We start from the raw sequence: 22,396 nt of genomic DNA on the forward strand, positions 1-22,396 counted from the left end.
TTATGAGAACTGGTGTCAGATTAACTCAGACAAGTTTAACAAGCATAAAAATGAAAGCAAAATACAGTGGATGCTGGAAATCTGAAATAAATACAGAATGTACTGGAAATATTCAGCAGGTCTGGCAGCATCTGTGGCGAGAGAAACAGTTAGCGTTTCAAGTCAAATGTGACTTCTTGGAAACAGTAAATATCAACTTAGTAAATAATTTTCTACATTTCAGCAAATAGTTAATGATACCTTTAAGTTATATTAAATAGTTGCTCAAGGTATTGGAAGGTCATTATTTATTATACTGTATTTGTATGATATGCAATGTGAATATCAAAATAGATTTTAGCAACCCTAGTTGAAGGCAGACCATAATTAGATCTAGATGTAATGAGGATATGGATCTTCATCTGGCAGATGGCATTTAAGGTTGCTCAGTGTTATGCATGTTAGCAGCAATGCCAAATATGTACATAACCTGCAGGGATCCAAACTATCATCTGTTGCTTTGGAAAGAAATTTAAGTTTTATTGTTCATAAGTCTCTAAAGATTTGCAATCTGCTGCAAGGCTTTTGTAAAAGGCTAATCAAGTACTAGGGTGTAGTATATAATATAAAATGAAGAGCATTATAACATACATGGACAGCACCTTGTTTAGGTCTCATCCAGAGAATGGGACATGATGTACAAGATACACAAGCAGGAAATTAGGTTAGATGTCAGATGGTCTTTTAGTCACAAAAGGTGATTGATCTACTGGGACAAGCTGCTGACTCATGCAATGAGAGCAGAAATTCTGCAAATGGTCAGATGGGAGATCTGACACAAGGGCCAGGGACACTCTATACAAAGCGTATGTAGATCATTTGGTGATGTGCCTCAGTCATTGTGGTCTCCTGGAACTTGTTCTGATCACCTTTGGTGGTCAGATAAGCATTTTCCAAAATTCTTTTTTTGAATTGGCTCAGGATTTTTACAACTATGAGATAACACGGTTCCTAGTGGGTAGAAGCACCAGGATGCTTATTTGCAATTAAATGAGCAGGATAAAAAATCAGCTGACCATTCTACCAAGTCCATCATTTTTGTATGTTCATAATCTTTTAACGACATATTTGGTGAGTGAACATCCATAAGTTATTTAAGCTAAATCTGCATCTATATGGACTAAATCCAACTTCAACTATTAAGTTCTGACCTTCAGTATTATTTCTATAATTGAAGTACATAAAGAACTTAACACAATATTTCTCCATGATACTCAAAAAATTACGTGCAAGCAGGAATCACGTTCAATGTTTCATAACATTGCGCAATTCCTTTCTGAACATTGCATTACAGTTTTACCAAAATTAATTTTATATTTAAATTGATGATTAAAACCAAGATTTGGATAGATCTGGTCAGTTTGGTCCACAAAACATAACTCCCATCGGTGAAAATAAACACAAGAATTCATTTTGATTTACAAAGAATCAAACTTACCCATACTTTTCTCTGATATATTCAGGCAAAAGATATGGTGCTTCTTTGTTTCTCACTTCAATCACCTTGAAAAAAACAAAGGTATGATGTATTTTTTAAGAGGGACATTCCATACATCAGCCAAAAACGTGAAACTAAACTCCTAATTCTACCAGATGAAATCTACTTGAATCTGGGTAAGATGATATACATGTTACATTGGTGGACTGTTTAGTTCTCATTTGTAAATATGCAAATGATACCCAGAAATGCTGTTCTAGCACTGTGGATGGGGTGTGTTATGACCAGGTCAGGAGGGATAGACTGGTTCCTCTCTTTTCCCACTTCCCTTTTGGTTATAGCAGAGGCTTTGAATTTTAAAAAGAATGATGTACTGCCAATTCAGAATGGGCTTGACTGTGTGCAGTTGGCAAGAATTAAGCCATTATTCTTGAGGTAAATACATAAAGGGGTTGGTTTTATTGTACTAAAACCCACCCCCAAGTAAAAATGTACAAATATGTCCTACCTCCCACTAACATGTGCAAACACACACTCAAACCCCAAGCATGTAGAAACAAATACAAATTTAGAGAGTATCAGAAGTTAAACTTGGCCAAGCTTAAATGCAGATTTAAAAAAAGGAAAGTCAACAAAGATTCACTGATTGTATCTGGAGGTATTTATTCTTCAGCTGAGGCTGTTGTTTTAAACTCATGGCTGGTATGTCCCTTTCCTCCTGGAAACACTGTTGTAGAAATCTAATGGCTTTCAATAGAAAGTCTGTCTGCTGTAGGAATGTAGGCACTTTTAACTCAGCAAAACAGGGTTTAAAGCATGGATGGAATAACGTAGAAAGTGTGAAAGACAACCCTACTCTCCAGCAGCTAGGACATCTTTACCAAATCCCAAACTCAAGCATCTATACAAGGTTCTATCACATGACATCCCTCCACTTCAGTTGTATATTCTAAAAGGAGGTTGATCAGCTCATGTCTGGCACAGCACCTTTTAGCCAGTGAAAGCTGAGATGATTCATTTTTAATGTTCCAGCAATTAACCCCTGAATGGTTTATTCTTCCATTTGGATGAGATAGGAAGGAAGCTTTTACACTTCCAGGAAAATCATTGTCTATTGAGGCTTCCACGGGCCCTATGTCTCCATGAAATGGACTGTGGCTACACACATGCAAATTAGCAGCCATTTTAAGTCAGAGCCTTTGTTTTTCAATGAAATGTCCCTTTTTTGTTTAAAAAGTTTAATAGGTGAAAACAATTGATACAATAACAAATTAAGTCCATATAGCACATCTTCATGACACCTTATCACATTTCATTATGTGACTTGTAGGCACATTTCATTACTATGTGAAAAAAAACCCAAAAACATGCATACCCATTCACAATTCCAAAGAAGAGTTACACTGGACTAGAAACATTACCTCTGTTGCTCTCTCTGCAGGTGCTGCCAAACCAGCTGAGTTTTTCGAGCAATTGTTTTTATTTCAGATCTCCAGCATCTGCAATATTTTGCTTTCATTCACACTTCAATCTGTTATTGCTATGCTCTATTGTAGTTTTGGTGCCAAGCTAATTCTAAACTGAGCTACAGTTTGGATAAAGCATCAGCTATCCTTGTTTATCACTGCAATGTGGGTACTCTTTAGGTGATAGGGCTGAAACAGTAAATCAATCAAAATAGCCTTGCATTTTGGGTTTTGCATTTCTTCACAAAAGGTCAAGGGGTTGTGGTCTGTGTTATGACACAGCAGTTGGTAAAGGCTGAGTTGCTTAAACCCCAGAGGGAAACTTGAAACAATTGTCATAACCTGTATTTTCAATTGGTATGTTTGAGATGCATCTCTGAATTCAGGAATAAGACCACCGAGCCTCCCTTCTTGAACAGGGGCATCATATTAGCAGTTTTCCAATCCGCTGGGACCCTCCCAGAATCCAGTGAGTTTCTGGAATATTTCACCAATGCCTCCACTATCTCTATAGCCACTTCCTTTAAAGTCCTGGCGACTGGTCTGCCTTTAGTCCTATTAGTTTCTCAAATACTTGGTTACTCGTGATAGAGACTGTTACATGATCTTTCCTCCAACTAGCTTCTTGCTTATCCTGAATGTTTATAGCGTCCTCCACCGTGAAGACCGATGCAAAATATTGGTTTAAATTATCTGCCATTTCCCTGTTATCAATTCTCCAGTCGCATCCTCCAATGGTCCCACACTCGCTTTAGCTATTCTTTCTTTTTAAATACCCGTAGAAGCTCTTGCTGTTTGTTTTTATATTTCTTGCCAATTTACTTTCATAATCAATTTTTTCCCTCTTTATTAGCTTTTTAACCATCTGTTGATGGTTCCTAAAAATATCCTAATCCTCTGGCCTACCATTAGTTTGTGCCACATTGTATGCCTTAGTTTTTGATTGAATATTCTCCTTGACTGCCTTTGTTAATCACTGGTGGTTCATCCTTCTCAGAGTCCTTCTCATCGATTCTCATCTGTTGATTTACTGTTAGATTTTTGGTCAGTTTTTCATTACCCGTAATAGTACCTTTCTCTTTTGCCTTGTCTGTACTCCTTGATTTACCACATCATCCCAAATTTGATCCCTTGCCCCCACAACTTAGTTAAAAATCCTCTCTACTTCCCTAGTTATACAGATTGCAAGAACACTGGTCCCAACACAGTTCAGGTGTAGACTGTCCCATCAGTACAGATCCCACTTTCCCGAGTACTGGTGCCAGTGCTCCATGAACCGGAACCCACTTCTCCCACACCAGCCTTTGAACCACATATTCAGCTCCCTAATCTGATTTTCCCTATACCAATTTGCACGTGGCTCAGGTAATAATCCAAGGATTACGACCTTTGAGGTTCTGCTTCTTAATTTGGTGCCAAGTTCCTTATACTGACTATGCAGAACCTCCCTTCTTTGTCCTGCCTATGTTGTTGGTACCAAAATGGACCACGATGACTGGGGCCTCCCCCTCCACTACATGTTCCTCTCCAGCCCTGAGTAGATGTCCCAAACCCTGGTACCGGGCAGGCAACACAGTCATCTGGACTCACGCTCTTTGCTGCAGAGAACGGTGTAAATCCCTCTGACTATACTGCCCCCTACTACCACTACATTCCTTGTAACTCCCCCTGCTTGGCTGGCTTTCAGTACTATGGTGCCATGGCCAGTCTGCTTACTCACCCTGCAGCCCCCACTCTCTTCCAAACAATCTGAAAAAAACCTCACACCTGTTGGATAATTTCAAGGGCTGAGGCTCCTGCACCCTAGGTCCTCTCACCTCCCTCGCTTGCAGTCACACTCTCCTGTCTCTGACCACTAACCAAATCAGAAGACCCTATCCTAAAGGGGTATGACTGCCTCCTGGAATGAAGTGTCCAGGTAAATTTCTGCCACCCTGATGTGCCGCAGTGTCTGCAGCTCTACGTCCAGCTCAATAACTCGGAGCCGAAGTTCTTGCAGCTGCAAACACTTGCTGCAGATGTGTTTGCCCTGGATAACACCGGCATCCAGAAATGCCGATCGCCTGTAATCACAGCATATCACCTGCCTTGCCATCTCCAGTATGTGTTAATTAATTAGTCATTGCTAATTAATTATAATCAATAAAGCCTACGCCTCCCAATAAGTTTTGGCACTGCCAATAAACTTTACAACACTGATAAAACAATATATTAAAATACTGATAAAACTAATAATACCAGTTACTGGTTTACCTACTACTTCTGCTGCACCAAAGTGGAAATCAAATACTGGAGACTGAAAAAGAGTAGAAGAAAAAGCACCTCTTCCCCGCCCTTCACCAAACTCCTCACTCAGCACACTTTACTTCCTGCAGTAAACTTTACCTAAAGCACCTCTTTCCCACTTTGAACTAAATTTCCAAACATACTCAGGCTGAAGTCTCCCCTCTGACCATGTGCCTCTTACTGATCCATTGAAATAGTTCGGTGTTAGCTGACCAGATGGTAGAGGGTTCTATTTGGGAGTCGTCCAGGCCCCCCTAAAACTTGTTTTCACTGCCCCTTTTGCTCTCCTCTGTTCTGATGCCTGACAAACCTGTGCTTGTTTGCCCTCTTCTTGACTGTGATACTGTTTAACATGATGTGACACAACCGTTGCTCTTTTCTACTGCGGTGTCAATTAGATAATCCACATTGCCAATTCTCCTCTCTACTCTGTATGGGCCACTGAACCCAGCTTTCAATGGTTCACCCCGCAGTACTAATACATTTCAGCAAAGGGACAGTGTTCAGGTCTTGGCATGCTTGGCTGCCCATCTTTTCATAGCTGTCTGGGAGGTTTCAAAGTTCTTCCGAGCCACATCACAGGCTTGTGAGCCACTCCTGGAATACATATGTAGTCAAACATGGAAGGTTCTTCCCTTTGCTCTAAGAGGACTTCTCATCTCATGTCCATAAACTAGCTCAAAGGGATTAATGCATTGGTTGAGGCCCTGGTGGCAAACAGGACAAATCCCAGCCTTTTGTCCCAGTTATGGGGGTACTTATGGCAGTGTGCCCTGATCATCATCTTTAGGATCTGATGGTATTCTAAAGTCTGTTGTGCCTGTGAGTGGTAGGCTGAGGACTTTAGCTGGGTTATACCCAGATTACCCATGACATTTTGGAAAATTATGGGCATAAAATTTGAGCCCTGATCCAACTGGATCTCAGCCAGCAGCCCGTATTAGGCTAAGAACTGAGTTAACTTCACCACTGCCTTGGCAGAAATAGTTGTCAGGGGGGTGGCTCCTGGAAACCAGGTAGTCACATTCAAAATGGTGTAAATATACAGATGGCCCCCTTTTGTTCTCGGCAGGCGGTCCCACATAATCTACCAACACGCTCCTGAATAGTTTCCCAAAAGCTAGTATGGTAATTAGGGGTGCCAATTTTATTACAAATTGGGGCTTCCCCACAGCCTGGAACATGTGGCATGTTTTACAGAATTTCACTACATCCTCATCAACACCCCATTTTTTAAATGATAACACTCCAGAACTCCAATCTGCTTCAGCTTCAGTTTGGGCCGTTTTGTGCTAACTTTTTAAACGGCAGGCCAGATTATTGAGCCTTGACCAAGGAAGACCGGCTAACCACTTCCTTTGAGTCACCTAAATCTTGGAAAAAGATTTTGGCTAGCCAGGTGGCAGGGTCATCCTTCTGTGGTGCCAATTCAGCTTCCTCTGACAGGGCTTGTTTAGCCATTGACTGAGCCACTGCACAATCAGGAAAAATGCCAGGGGCCTTCTCCTGTATCTGCACCGTTTCCTTGGCCTCAGACTTCTGGGAAGCTACCACATTCGCCCCCACCACAGATAAATTATGGACAATCCTAACAATAACCAGTTAGGAAAACAGGTCACGTTGCATGTACACCCAAATAAAGGTATGGGCATATACCACCCCACACTGAGACTGTTCATCAATGCACTCTCTGCAGGAAAGGTCATGTCCTTCCCTAGCAGAATCACAGAATCACACAGTGCAGAAGAGGCCCTGCAGTTGAGTCTGCACCAACATGTGAGAAACACCTGACCTACCTACCTAACCCCATTTACCATCACGTGGCCCATAGCCCTGAATGTTATGACGTGCCAAGTGCTCATCTAGGTCCTTTAAAAAGGATGTGAGGCAACCTGCCTCCACCACCCTCCCAGGCAGCACATTCCAGACCGTCACCACCCTCTGGGTAAAAATGTTTTCCTCATATTCCCCCCTAAACCTCCTGCCCTGCACCTTGAACTTATGTCCCGTCCTGACTGACCCTTCAACCAAGGGAACAGCTGCTCCCTATCCACCCTGTCCATGCCCCTCAATCTTGTACACCTCGATCAAGTTGCCCCTCAGTCTTCTTTGCTCCAACCCAACTCTATCCAACCTCTCTTTATAACTTAAATGTTTCATCCCAGGCAACATTCCGGTGAATCTCCTCTGCAACCTCTCCAGTGCAATCACGTCCTTCCTATAATGTGGCAACCAGAACTGCACACAATACTTCAGCTGTGGCCTCACCAACGTTCTATACAACTCCAATATGACCTCCCTACTTTTGTAATCTATGCCTCAATTGATAAAGGCAAGTGTCCCATATGCCTTTTTCACCACCCTACTAACATGCCCCTCCACCTTCAGAGATCTATGGACACACTCGCCAAGGTCCCTTTGTTCCTCATAACTTCCTAGTGTCATGCCATTCATCGAATACTTCCTTGTCAAATTACTCCTTCCAAAGTGTATCACCTCACACTTTTCAGGGTTAAATTCCATCTGCCACTTATCTGCCCATTTGGCCATCCCGTCTATATCTTCCTGTGGCCCAAGACACTTAACCTCACTGTTAACCAACTGGCCAAGCTTTGTGTCATCCGCAAACCTACTAATCCTACCCCCCACATAGTCATCTATGTCGTTTATATAAATGACGAATAATAGGGGACCCAGCACAGATCCCTGTGGTACACCACTGGACAGGGGCTTCCAGTCACTAAAGCAGCCTTCTGTCATCATCCTCTGTCTCCTACAACTAAGCCAATTTTGAACCCACCGTATCAAATTACCCTGTATTCCATGTGCATTTGCCTTCTTTATAAGTCTCCCATGTGTAAATCCATATAAACTGCATCAACTGCACTACCCTCATCTACACACCTGGTCACCTCCTCAAAAAATTCAATCAAATATGTTAGGGATGACCTCCCTCTGACAAAGCCATGCTGACTATGCCTGATCAAACCTTGCCTCTCCAAGCGAAGATAGATTCTCTCCTTCAGAATTTTCTCCAATATTTTCCCTCCAACTGATGTGAGACTCACTGGTCTGTAGTTCCCTGGCTTATCTCTACAACCCTTCTTAAACAGCAGAACCACATCCGCTGTCCTCCAGTCCTCTGGCACCTCCCCTGTGGCCAGAGAGGAATTAAAAATTTGGGTCAGAGCCTCTGCGATCCCCTCCCTTGCCTCCCTCAGCAGTCTGGGGCATAAATCATCCAGACCTGGAGATTTGTCCACTTTTAAGCCTGCCAATGCCTCCAACACCTTGTCACTCCCTATATCAATTTGCTCGAGTACCTCGCAGCCTCTCTCCCCGAGTTCCATACCTTCATCCTCATTCTCTTGGAGGAAGATGGATGTGAAGTATTCATTCAACACTCTACCAATGTCCTCAGGCTCCATCCATAGATTTCCCCCTTGGTCCCTACTCTTGCCCTGCTTATCCTCTTCCCACTGATATAGAATATCTTGGGATTTTCTCTACTTTTACCAGCCAGAGCTTTCTCATATTCACTCTTTGCTCTCCTAATTGCTTTCTTAAGCTCCACCCCACACTTTCTGTACTCCACAAATGCCTCCACTGATTTGCTCCCCTTGTACCTGCTAAAAGCCTCTCTTTTCCTTTTCATCGTATCCTGAATATCTCTGGTCATCCATGGTTCTCTGGGCTTGTTACTCCCTATCACCCTAGAAGGAACATGTTGAGCCTGTACCCTCCCCATTTCCGCCCCCACTGCTCTTCTGTAGATTTCCCTACAAGTAGTTGTTCCCAGTCTACCTTGGCCAGATCCTGCCTTATTTTACTAAAATCCACTCTTCCCCCAATCTGAAATTTTTTTTGCAACTTGTCTATTTCTTTGTCCATAACAAGCTTAAATTGTACCATATTGTGGTCGCTATCACTAAAATGCTCCCTCACCACCACCTCAGCCACCTGTCCGGCTTCATTTCCCAGAATTAGGTCCAGCACTGCGCTATCCCTTGTTGGACCCTCTACATGTTGACCTAAAAAGTTCTCCTGTACACATTTCAAGAAATCCACTCCATCCAAGCCCTTAACAAAATGTTTATCCCAATTGATATTGGGAAAGTTGAAATCACCTAATATAATTACCCTATTGTTATTGTTTTTATACAACTCCATAAATTGCTTCATTTGATGCCCCCTCCAAGATATCATCTCTCCTTACTGCAGTAACCGACTCCTTAACTAATAATGCAATGCCTCCTCCTCTTTTACCCCCTTCCCTGTCTCGCCTGAAGATTCTATATCCCAGAATGCTGAGCTGCCAATCCTGCCCCTCCCTCAACCATGTCTCATTGATGGTCACCATATCATGATTCCACATGTCAATCCTCACCCTTAACTCTTACCTGTAATACTCCTGGTATTAAAGTCGAGGCCATCCAGCCCTGCCTTACTCTCTTGAAACTTAATGCAGCTATACTCCCTCTGACTTGATTGTTTTACTGTATTATGATGTGTCCCTATTCTGCTAACATTCTGTGGCCCTTCCCCCTGCCGGATTAGCTTAAACTCCTCCCAACAGCACTAGCAAACCCACCCGCAAGCATGTTAATCCCGTTCTGGTTCAGATGTAGGCTGCCCCGCTTGTACAGGTCCCACCTTCCCCAGAAACGGTCCCAGTGATCCAGGAATCTAAAACCCTCCCTCCTGCACCAACTCTTAAGCCACATATTCATCTGCGCTATTCTCCTATTTCTGAACTCACTAGCATGTGGCACTGGGATCAATCCAGGGATTACAACCTGAGAGATCTTGCTTTTTAGTTTACTGCCTAGCTCTCTGAATTCCTGATACAAGACCTCATTCATCTTTCTACCTATGTCATTGTCCAATGACCACTGCCTTATTACCCTCCCCCTTCAGGGTGCCCTGCAGCCGCTCAGTGACATCCCAGACCCTGGCACCAGGGAGGCAACACACTATCCTGGAGTCATGTTGCTGGCCACAGTTGTGCCTGTCTGTTCCCCTGACTATGGAATCCCCTATTACTATTGCTCTTCCTCCCATCCTGTACAGACAGGCTGCTTGTGGTGCCAGAAGCTTGGCTCTGTCTGCACCCCCTGGAGGAATCAGCGCCCTCATCAGCCTCCAAAATGGAATACTGATTTGCAAGCGGTAGCCCTGGGGACTCCTGAACTACCTGCCTGTTTCTCTTGGACTGCCTGGTGGTCACCCATTCCATTCCTTCAAGTCCCTTCATCTGCAGTGTGACCACCTCTCTAAACATGCTATCCATGATGCTCTCAGGCTTGCGGGTGCTCCACAGTGTCCCCAGCCACTGTTCCAGCTCTGAAACCAGAGCTTCCAGGAGCTGCAGCTGGACACATTTCCTGCACACATACTGGTTCCGGGCACTGAGAATATCCCCGGCTTCCCACATGGAGCATGAGGAGCACACCACGGCTTTGAGCTCTCCTGTCATGACTTACCCCTTTAAATTAAACCTTTTAAATCAATTACTTTAGGGCCCTTCTTTACTGATCCTCGTTAATATAGAATATACAAACTATAAACCACAAAAAGACCTTAAACTATAAGCGATAAAAGTCGTAAATACTTACCCAACCTTACCCATTACTTACCAGTCATTTCTCTCCCTTGTAGCCTCCACTGCTATAGCAGGGCAAGACCACTCCCTGATGATTTAAGAAGTTGGATAGCAAAGAAAAAATGCAAAGAGCACCTCTTCCCCATTGCACCGAATTCCCACTGTGCACCAAATTGCCAATACCCATACTCACTCTGGCTGTGTCTCACTCAGGATGAGGTCTCTCTCCTGCTCGTGTGCAAGCAGAAGTGTCTGGAGGGCCTCTGTATGACAATAGGCTTACCTGGATATGGGGTCACTTTTCCGTTAGACAAAAAATCCAGGTAACTCCCAGGGATTTTAGTAGCTTCTCCTGCACACTGTGGTGTTTTTACTGGGGTTTACTGGCATGATTAAAGCCACAGCCTTGTTTGCTGTGCTCTCTGTCAGGGCCCCTTTTCCTGCATTAGTCTGGTGTATCCCCACAAATCCTATGGATTTTCCCTGTAACTTCCAGCAATCAGCTTGAAGGTGATCCACCTTGTTGCAACGGAAACACACAGGTGTTCGGGCATCATTCTTATTCTCAGCACCTTCCTTTTTGGCCCGAGGGCCGTTGTGGGGTGGGGGGTGCGTGGGGATAGCCCCGTGTTGTCAGTTTTCCCTTCTCATCCCTGGCTGTCCACCCTCCTTTTATGCTCCCATCTTCTATCCTTCTCAGGCCTTTGAGGGTGACTTGGGAAGGTTTTCCTTTGGGGCAGCACTTGTGGTCGAACTCAATTATCGGCCAGAGTTGCCGCTTGCCTGGCTCTCAATCTGTTTTTCTTCCACATGGATCTTTATGTAAATCGGAACAGAGTATTTGAACTCGACAATCATCTTGCTGAGGCTTTCATAGGTGGTCACTACTTTAAGTGTATGTATCCAGCATTCAAAAGAAAGTTGCTTGACCCTTTCATACTTGATGCAGGTTTGTTTGGGCTGTTACAAACGTTTGGAATTTCTGCCTGTAAGCTTCGGGCACTAGCTTATAAGCACTGAGGATAGCTTGCTTAGTCACCTCATAGTTTGCTGAAATTTCACCAGACAACATGGCATAAACCTTGTGTGCCTTGCCTGTTAACCTACTTTGCATTAGCAGCATCGAACTCTCTATTTCTCAAATGAGATGAAAAATGCTTCCACATCTCCCTCCGAGCTTTGGGATTGCCTGGGAGATTTTAAAGAGTTCAGCACTTGCCCCTGAGTAGCCCACTCCCCTGCCAGTGGTGCCTTCCCTGGTACAGTGGGGTTCTCCTCTCTCAGCTCAAGTAGTTTTTATTGAAATTCCCTTTTTTTTTTCTATCTCTTGATTCTCCTTTTCTCTTTGGAATGCTCCTTCTCATTACCTTTCCTCTCACCCTCTTTCTCCTTTTCTTTCTTCTCTCTCTTTCCTAGCCTGGAATTCTAGCTCTAGTCTTTTCTGTTCAAGCTGTACTTTGTTAAAGCTAGCTTATCTGTTTCCTGTTTTGTGCTTATCACTGGTTGTCCCAATTCAATTTTAAGATTGCTGGCCACAAGCTTCTGAATTTCAGATTTCCCATTTTTTGTTCAGAAATGGTTAAAATGCCTAGCCACACTCTTCAATTCTTCAAGGGATAGGGCCTTTAAACAGTTCTAAGTTACCTCAACCGGTTCTAGAAAAGTACTAGCTTTGAAAGTGGACATCCTGTTAGTACTGTAGTACTAAAAGAAAAAACCTGTACTGGAGTTTTTTTTCAAATTATGTCTAGGGATTAATTTAGTTCCCACTGCTAATTTCTCGTTAGTCTATGGGTTTGAATCTTGGATGTTAGCCTCCAAATTTCTGTTACAACCAAGTTGGGAGGAATAGACTGGTTATAGCAGAGGCTTTCAATTTTGAAAAGTATTATTTATTGCCAGTTCAATATGTACTTGACTATGTGCAATTAAAAGAATTAAGCCATAACTCTCGAGTTAAACACGTGAAGGGGTTAGTTTTATTTTACTAAAACCCACCCAGGTAAACATATTAAAAATATTGAAAACGTACAAATGTGTCTTACTTCTCACTAAAGCACATAAACACACACTCAAACTCCAAGCATGCAGGAAAAAATTACAACTTTACAGAGTATCAGAGGTTAAACTTGTCTAAGTTAAAGCACAGATTAAAGGGAAGCCAATAAAGATTCACTGATTGTATCCAGAGGCATGGGTCCTTCAGCTAGGGCCACTGATTTAAAGTTGTGGCTGGTATGTCTCTTTCCTCCTGGAAATACTGATGTACAAATCCAATGACTTTCAGTAGAGTCTCGCTGTAGGAATGTAGACACACACAACTCAGCAAGAGAGGGTTCAATGCACGGATGGAACATTGTAGAGAGAAAGAAATATGGCAAAAGACAGCCATGTTGTCCAGCAGCTAGGATATCTCTGCCAAAACCCAAACTCAAGCATCCACACAAAAGGTTGTATCTCACATAACCTCTCACCATGTCAGTTATATTCTAAAAGGAAGTTGATCAGCTTATATCTGGCACAGCTCCTCTTAGCCACTGTGATAGCTGAGGTGATTCATTTTTAATGTTCCAGCAATTAGCCCCTGAATGATTCGTTCTTCCATTTGAATGGGGCAGGTAGGAAGCTTTTCACACCTCCAGGGAGGTCAATAGACCCAACCTCTCCATGAAATGCACTGCGGCTACACAGATGCAAATTGGCAGCCACCTGAAGTCAGTGTCTATGTTTTCTGTGAAATGTCCCTTTTTAAAAAAGACTAATATGTGAAACCAGCCAATTATATATCAAATTAATTATATAGGGAATATCATTGTGACAGTTGTATTAACTGGAATTACATCCAGTACCTTGTGCCTTAATGAGTTGTCTTGTACTGTGTACTATAAAGTTCAACACAGAGGTCAAGAACTAGAAATTGTAGAATATAACTTTTAAGAAATGGAAGATCTGATAAAGAATGCTGCCCAGTTATCTGGATCAATAGTCACAAGCTATTCATTTCTTGGCTATTTTACAGTTCCCTATTGCATATCTTGGGCTACAATTTCTGCTCAAGTAAACTCCCGAATGGATTAACACTGGGCTAAAATTTGCCATTTCTGGATCAGATTAATAATTATATTCAGCTCTCAGGTTTGCAACAAGTAAAAGGAGCCAACATAGGAGAAATTCTGAAGTAATGGCTGCCAAAGTTCCCTCTATAAAGCAGCAATTAGAAGTATAATTTTGTGGGATTGGTGCATGCTGGAGGATGGAGGGGTGATTGGCAGGGGGCGCTTGAGTAATTGGCAAGCACACATGCCACGGACACCTGAGGTTCAGAGATTATACTCATGGGTTTCAATTTCCATAATGTAGATCAAACTCCCACCTGAGCTCAGCAGGAATTTGGGTGGCAGCCATTGTTGCTCTCCACCTGCCAGGCATGTGGATTGGAAGGCTGGGATGGCACTTCCTTCCTCACTAGATATTGCACAGCAGATCCTCTTACATTGATAAAGCCCAACAGACTTACCTTGTGATACAAAATCTGAAATACAAAATACCATCCTGCCAATAAAAAAAAACCTCTCTCCTGAAGTCAATGACTCATTTTGTTCTGTGGGCACCAGTAATCCTCTGGTATCTTAGTCAAATGTCTGTGCTTCATATAAGCCTAAATTGCAACTATTAAAATTAAACTACTAACCTTATTAACATGTTGACAGAAAGCTGGTGCTGCAATCATCTGACTCAGGAAATTCAAGTACGCAGCCACCAGAGCCAATATGGCACAACGATTGTAAACGGGTAGGTTATCTTCATTACTAACAGCTAAGTCCTAGAGTAAAATGTGAATAAAAGAGTGAAATTTGAAGTAAAGCAATTATGAAATCTTTTTAGAATGTGCTCCTGAAGTCGTGACCTGTTGTAAATCAGAAAGGGTACAGCAAGTTAATATTTTACTTCTGATGTATGGTAATGCAACACTGAATTCCAATATGAAAAGCATGACTTACAAATGTCACAGGCACAAGTGAATTATGGAAATTTTCTCCTGAACAAAATTAACTCAATGATGCATTGCTTTTGATGGAATGGTTACTGTTGTACATATGTATTAGCAAACAGTGAAAAAAGATGACTAAAAACAGTTACTATCATGAGGAAAATATGGAGTAATTTTCAAACAAATTACCAAATCTATAGTTATCACCCACCAGAAGTTATTACAAACATTTTTTCCAAACACTCGTCTTCAAGAAGTATCGAAAAACAATGAAATCACCCAAAGTTCTGTGAAACTGTACTTTTGGGCTTGTAGTTCCCTCTCGGTTGCACTGGTTCACCCAAAAATCGGTCAAGCCAGTGCAAAAGATTGAGGAATTCTAATTGCAAATTATGTCCAGTGCAAATTGAGGTTTTGAGATTTTTTTTGTGCTAGTTTAAAAAAAAAATCAGGCTGCCCTGATTCCAAATTGAATTAATTACCATGGAGAGCTTCTGCTAATTGAACCCATTTGTGGACCTTCAAAGAGGTTCTTCTAATTAAACATTCTTTTTAAGCACAAAAGCACTAATTTCACCTTTGAGAATTAGAAAAAGGTTGTGTAGTTTTTAAAAGTATTTTCTGGTTATTTAAAATCAGCTTATTCACAGGTGTTGGGCCACCAATTTAAAATGCTTACCTTTTGTGATTAACCAATTTTCATCTGTATTATTAAAATTGCACCAGTTTACCACTCAAGTACGTGAAGGAATTTTCTTCAAATTCAAATTTGAAAAAAAATATCTTATAAAACACTGCCCAATTGCACTGGTTTGGAAGATTTTATGTTCAGCAATGTGCAAATTTGTTTGAATGGACACTTGAGAAACAACTAAAACTAGCACAACTTTTGAGCGCAATCTGTAACTAGTCCACCAATTTTGCCCATTGCGGAAAATCTTAGCCTAGGTTCCTAATATAACAATAGCTTGACCTGATTCAATGTCCTGAATTGGAAAACTATAAGTCAGAAGTTCAGCTCTTTTTAACAATTAATTTCATTCTGTACAGGTAAATTTTGACTGTAACTGTAAGGTTTACAAGATTAACATAGGGATTAGCTGGTTTCATTGCATAGTGCAATTATGACCAACAAGCTAATCTGCATTAACGTCAACATATTGAAAGGTCGCTAATTACAAAGTAACTCTTTCCAAACATGTAACTATACACTTCAACTGTTTACAGTACCTGTATGCCAAGAGCAAGCCGAATCAAGTCTATGATCACTTCATCATTGGCCAGTTCAATTGTGATGAGTGAAAGAGCAACAAAAAGAGATTCAAAGTTTTTCTGTTCATTATCATCTTCTTTACAACCCATATAAATGTGTCTGTACAACTGCTGTCCTTGCTGAAAACAAATGCCAGAAGATTAAAGTTCAAGGTCAGCATGATCAGAAAAGTTTTAATTTTCATCCGCAAATGTACTTAAGTATTACAACAATAAATGCAGTAAGGAGACTCAATGACTACAGTGTACTTCTGATAATTCAAATTATTACACTGAAAGTATGCTAAAACAAATCCCAGCACACGAACCTTCAACTGTCAAATCATTTCTCCACTGATGCTCGTTATTATCCTCGGCAGACCCCAGGTCATTGGTTTGGAGGGCGTTGGGCGGGGCGGGGTGGTGGTGTTTGTGTGTGTGTGTGTGTGTGTGTGTGTGTGTGTGTGTGTGTGTGTGTGTGTGTGTGTGTGTGTGTGTGTGTGTGTGGGGGGGGGGAGGAGATCCGGTTAGAAACCAATAATATTTTGTTTAAAGCAAACGAAGTTTGAGATTCAAGATGCTTACAAAGTGACTAAAGCCAAAAGATTCCATGAGTTGTCAACAAACTATACTATACAAGCTCAGAAAGTTAAAACAATTTAGAACATCCATCTTTTACTCTGACATTCAGGGTAAGTATGAGGCATATTTGAATACACAGGCAAACCATGGTCAGACACACCACACTATACAATAAATGACAGATGAGACCCAAGCCAGTTTCCATGGATTTTGCAACAACCTACCTAGTGTTTTGTCACATAGTGAGCTAATCAATCTCAATGAAACTTTGTCTTTCTCACGAGGGTTTCCAATCTCCACATTTGAAGATTTCGCCTTGGAATAGTTTCCAAAAGTCGTTCCCACTTGGACAGCTTCAAAAATGGCCCACCTTACAGGGGTTCAATCTCGTCTTCAGACATTTCTTTCCCCTGCATTTCCGAGTACACTGAAGTGTCACCTTCCAAGCACGATTTCAGATCTTCGGCCATACCACGCAGAACATCACTGATCCAAAGGGGTACCTTTGCCCCAGTGGCCCACAGCATGGAGTCACCAACCTTTGGCTGCCTTCTTGGATGTTGAGGACTTCTCTTGAGCCCACTTCACTCAAAGTCTGCTCCCTGCAGCTCTTTCTTTAACTCAGCTTATTTCTTTGCTCCTTTCTTTGAGCTTAACTTAACTGGATTCATTTCTGATCTATCTTTGTCTCTTACCTGGGACTTCCTTTTGGAACCTCTTCCTGTCCCCCTCTAGTGTCCTGCTCTCTGGGACACTCACTTAACCATGGCCCTTTGTATCACGTTATTTAGCCTTCCCTTTTGTGCCGTTCTTCCTTCTTTGCAGGCGCATGGGGCTGATCATTGGCCTGAAGAACAAAAAATACACGGGCTGTGCACGTGCGGCCAGTTCCCAGTTGGCATGCGCTTGAAAGGCCTGAGGTTTGTCAGGAATCAGAGTTCCCAACCTCTGAAGTAAAGAAGGTAAGTTTGAGTTTCATCATATGCTTCATTGAATAAAGAATAACACGTAACAGAAACGTGCTTGATATGTATGGTTTAGATTTATTTTATCCTTTGGCAATCCTTGGTTTGTGATGAATTAGCATGGTAATGGGAGCAAAATGAAACCTTGATTACCTGTGTTTATACTATTTGAGAATGTTCACAGATGAGGCCAATGGAAGCCAGTTTTTCTTTTCTGTTTAGAGTAAGCTCCTCACTGTCAAGATCAGTGAATGCCATGATTAGCTCACGCTTGGCAGGAGTAGCAGGTAAAGGTTGTTTGAGGGCACTCAACTGGGAGAGACAGACCAATCAGCAGCGTACAGTAACCTCATGACGCTCAATTCATCATTCTTTTAGGTACAACTAATATTAGCAGTGATTTTTTTATTGTGCTAAATACATGTTGGGACAGGGACTCTGGGGAAAGCTTCCAACAACTAGTTTTACAAAGATCTCGTGGGAAAAACGGAAGTTCATTATAGTCACAACTCATTACTTAGCAAAAAATTAAGTTTGATGAAAATTGTATGTGCATCTAGAATCTACACTTTCAAGATTTCGGGCAGTTGCCTTCTGATTATTTTTAAAATATGAGATTCTATTATTAGAAATCTGAATTAAAATTTTTCTCATTATCCTGAGCAATCCAGCAATTAAGCCTTGACTCATTACACAATTGAAACCGTGGGCAAATTACCTTCTTTGAGCCAAATTTTGTTTAAATCATTACCAATGATAAAAGGGAGGTGTGCAGATGATTTTTTTTTTATTATTCATTCATGGGATGTGGGTGCCGCTGGCTAGGCCAGAATTTACTGCCCATCCCTAATTGCCCTGGAGAAGGTGGTGGTGAGCTGCCTGCTTGAACCATTGCAGTCCATGTGGTTTAGGACAATAATGAAATTAAGTTTTTATTGTTTACTTAAATTATAAATTAGCAGAGCATACACCTTTGGTAACTTTTCCTGTTGTTCAGTTTAAAAAATTGTATCCAGTGCTGTAAGCTCATCAATGTCAAATTTGTAACAGGAAAAATGCTACGTATAATCAATTATGAACACTTCCTACCATAACCAAATCATGCACATTATTAATCAAAGGCTAATCTTTATGGTTTAATTATCTCTTAGCTGCTCAAGGTTCAGGTTTAAATTATACCAATAATCAAAAGCTTACCAAACATTCAGCTGATCATAAGGTAATTCGCAATGAGGAAGATCATCTTTGTACAATCATCCTAGAAAAGTACCCTCAGTTCAGCATCCAATTGCTTAAAAAAAATTCATGGAGCTTTTGCTTTTACCACACTTCCTCAAAATGTACTGCATAGTCAGTACAAGAGGATATATTTTCTAGGGGCAGGATCTTTCGGATGCCAGGATTTCCCACCTTGTCCCCAAAGACACAGCGGATCAAAGCACCTCCCCACAGCTATTTAATGCTCTGACGAGCGGAGTCTTGATGGAGAGGCTGGGGTCAAACCCAGGGTGGGTGTAGAGAGAGGGAGAATAAGAAGGGGGCAAGGGGGAGCCCCAATGTGGAAAGGAGGCTCTTGAGGGAGACACACTCCACACCGCTTCCTGTCTGAGGCCCTAGAATGACCTGCTGGGCTTTGAATGTCTCCCACTAGCCTCAAAATTGATGCCATGCAGGAAGCAGCCCTTATGTGGCCAATAATTAGCTGCTCGAGGGCCTCAACTGGGGCCGAGGGCAGTGGGAAGGCCACCTAGGGAATTTTACAAGACCCTTCAGGCTGACAAACCCACTAACGGGGGACCGTAAAGTTCTGTCTAGAGTATATATGTTGCTTTTATCAAAATATTAGGTGCCAGAGATAGCATTAGAGGTAAATGTAACCAAAACAATTTTCATCGGTGCCTGTTAGCAGTACAAAAGATTTGGAGAGAAGCATAGGAGTGCCAATGCACAAACAAAATTTCATGACGTTCAACTATGCTATAACAGATCTTCTGCAAACAATAAGCAGAATTCCACCTGACAGGAGAAGAGGAGTGTATACCTTTATCCATTCTATTCAGTACAGAATTTCAGAATAATTCTTTTTCTGAAAATAGGCAGAGGTCTAGTTGGTGTGCCATCAACCACCATCACAGAGGGAGCCTGACAATACTCTCAAAATATAGACATTCAATTCATCTGTGCAATTGCTACTCTCATTTAATCCACTAGTCTCTTTGGGCAGAATTTTGCCCTTGGCGTGCAGGATTGGCAAGGGATGGTCAGGAAGCCGACCGCGAAAGACAGCGCACCATGATTTCACATTGGCAGGCCAATTGCGTGATACGCGAGCGGCAGTGCTAGGGGAGGACGGCAAGCAGGCCTAGCGCGAACTTCGTGCATGCGTGCGAAAGAGTGCTGAATAATCTCCAAGGCATGGAGCTGCCTCAGGGAGATGAAGAATATATACAAAAAATTATTAAAGAACAGAAAAATTTAATGAAACATGTCCCCTCATGTGACTGTCACATGAGCAAGGACATGTTTTTAAATTAAAGTTTTTATTTCATTTGCATTTGATTTTGGAAACCTCATCCCACCTGTGGATGAGGTTTCTAAAAAAATGCAAAGGCCACTTGGCCTTTTCGCCTGCCTGTCAACAGTTAGATTGAACGGGCAGTGAAAAATTAAGCACAATTGATAACTTAATTTAATAGGCCTTTTAATTGTTGGTAGGAAAGCTGTCGGCTCTGGTGGCACCTGCCAACTGAACTCACGCGAATGCGTGGTGACGTTGGGATGCTCGGCCAACGTCATCGTGCGTCATTTCATGCTTGGTCAGGTCGGGCCTCGCCCATCTGCCAAGCTAAAGGTCCTGCCCTATGATTTTGGATTCCAGTAAAGTTGAGAACAAAGGATAGATTTTTCCTTGTAGGCTGCCAAACGACCTAAAGTCATCTTTCCTATTGGTTTGTCTCATGATATTTGTAAGTAATTGCAAGCCAAGTTAAATGTCTAGCTGAAGAGAGTTTTTCAACCGTTAAGCAGAGGAGGGTCTGCAATAATTGAGTTCTTTGAAATTTGTTACCAGATCCCCTCAATCAAGTAAATATAATAAGACAATCTGTCTATCTGTTGCTAAGTTCTGTCCAACAGCCTGCAGTCATTTGGTCATTGTATTTTTTTGTAAGGGGAATTAAACTTCACTCTCTCTGCAGATTGGCCATCAGCAAGGAAATGCCATTTGATGACAAGATACGTAATAGGACCAGCTAGCTTGAACTTTGTACAGAACTCTGAAAAGAATCACTTTCTGAAATCCGAGACTAAGAACGCAGCTGAATGATTCAGAAGTCAACTGCAGGATCATAAAGTTCTTACTGAGTTGTTATAGCAGCCTCCACAAAAAGACAAGGCTGAGGGGTGCCCAGATAGAAATCTTTAAAATTAGATGTAGTGAAGATGTTCCCCTTTTTTGGGTCCATAAGTAAAATAAATCATTAAAAATGCAATGAATTCAGGAAAAATTTCTTTCCTCAGTGGTTAGAATGTGGAACTTGCAATTACGAAGTAATTGAGATAAATAGCACAGATGCCTTTAAAGGGAACCTAGGCATGTACATAAGGAAGAAAGAACAGATGGTTGTTGATAGGATGCAATGAAGTAAGATGGGGGGAGGTACGTGTGGAGCATAAACACCAACATAGATCTGCTGACCAAATGGTCTGTTTCCATGCTGTAAAACTCAATGTAATGCAATCATTTTTGCTAATTTTTATCCAATGGTCACAGCTTGTCAGGACTCTCACATCAAGGAACAGGAGAACAGCCAATATTTGTGGAACCATACTCAATCAAGATGTCAATGCTGACAGGAGAAAAGAGCAAACAAAAAGAGAGAAATATAAAAAAAATACACCATTGGCGAAAAATAAATCTAGTAATTTTCAGGATTTTTACTAGAATTGTTAAGGATCAATCTAACAAATTGTCTTTAGAATATCATAAATGTATTGAGGAACTGTAAGAATCCACCAGTTTATTAGATTAAAGGCTTAACCAAAGCATTAATAATTTCTTCAACATTTTTAATTAGCTCCTCATTTATAAGCTAAATGAGTCTGCATAATATCATCATTAACTACCTTTTTCATGAAACTTATGTCCTGCTTTGAGCTCTTGTCTCTTTTTATCTTCAACGCTGAAACATCAGGGATGATTCTAATAAAACAGAATGACAATACTAGTGGATAATTGTATAGCACTTCAACATAAACAATATCATAGATCTCAAATGTGTTTTTGAAATAATTTTTATATTGTTTTAATTATGGTTGTATCTGACTAGCCTAGTGACATAGTTGCTTTTGTACCAATGATGCCAGCAAGTACAAACCTTTATATGAAATTAAAGAAAACACATTTAATTTGTTGGTAGACCATTACTATGTACAAAGAGCATTCCCAAAATATAAATGGAACTGTAGATCTTTAAACAATGCACAACAATTATATAATGTATAATATTGAAAATGCAGCAGTGCCTCCAACCAAAATACCTTTGCGAGGTATTACAATTCAACACTATACTGGCATACTATAAGATTAGACTTTAGTGTTATACTTATGACTAGCTCTAATAAACCTGTCTATTCTGCTGGTACTGGTTTGATACCTGCATATGTTTTATAGTGGTGTAATACAACAGCACTGCTGTGTCAGACAACAGTTTTTCTGTTGAATGTCACATTTGATCTGTTTATTACTTTTTTCAGATTTTGAACCAACTGCTGTGC

The 22,396-nt window shown here is 41.4% G+C and overlaps 1 protein-coding gene across 5 annotated transcripts in view; it reads right to left on the minus strand.

The window, feature by feature from the left end:
• efr3a (EFR3 homolog A (S. cerevisiae)) overlaps nt 1-22,396 on the minus strand; it is a 255,404-nt gene that overhangs the window by 40,731 nt on the left and 192,277 nt on the right. For all 5 annotated transcript variants that reach the window (XM_041189698.1, XM_041189697.1, XM_041189696.1 and 2 more), the window contains 4 exons: nt 21,746-21,821; nt 16,053-16,214; nt 14,523-14,654; nt 1,478-1,542 (listed from right to left, as the gene is read on the minus strand). In XM_041189698.1, the coding sequence (XP_041045632.1) occupies nt 1,478-1,542; nt 14,523-14,654; nt 16,053-16,214; nt 21,746-21,821 (435 nt within the window). The remainder of the gene's footprint in view (nt 1-1,477; nt 1,543-14,522; nt 14,655-16,052; nt 16,215-21,745; nt 21,822-22,396) is intronic.

This window comes from Carcharodon carcharias, chromosome 6, assembly GCF_017639515.1.
Source record: "Carcharodon carcharias isolate sCarCar2 chromosome 6, sCarCar2.pri, whole genome shotgun sequence".
Classification (NCBI taxonomy): Eukaryota; Metazoa; Chordata; class Chondrichthyes; order Lamniformes; family Lamnidae; genus Carcharodon; species Carcharodon carcharias.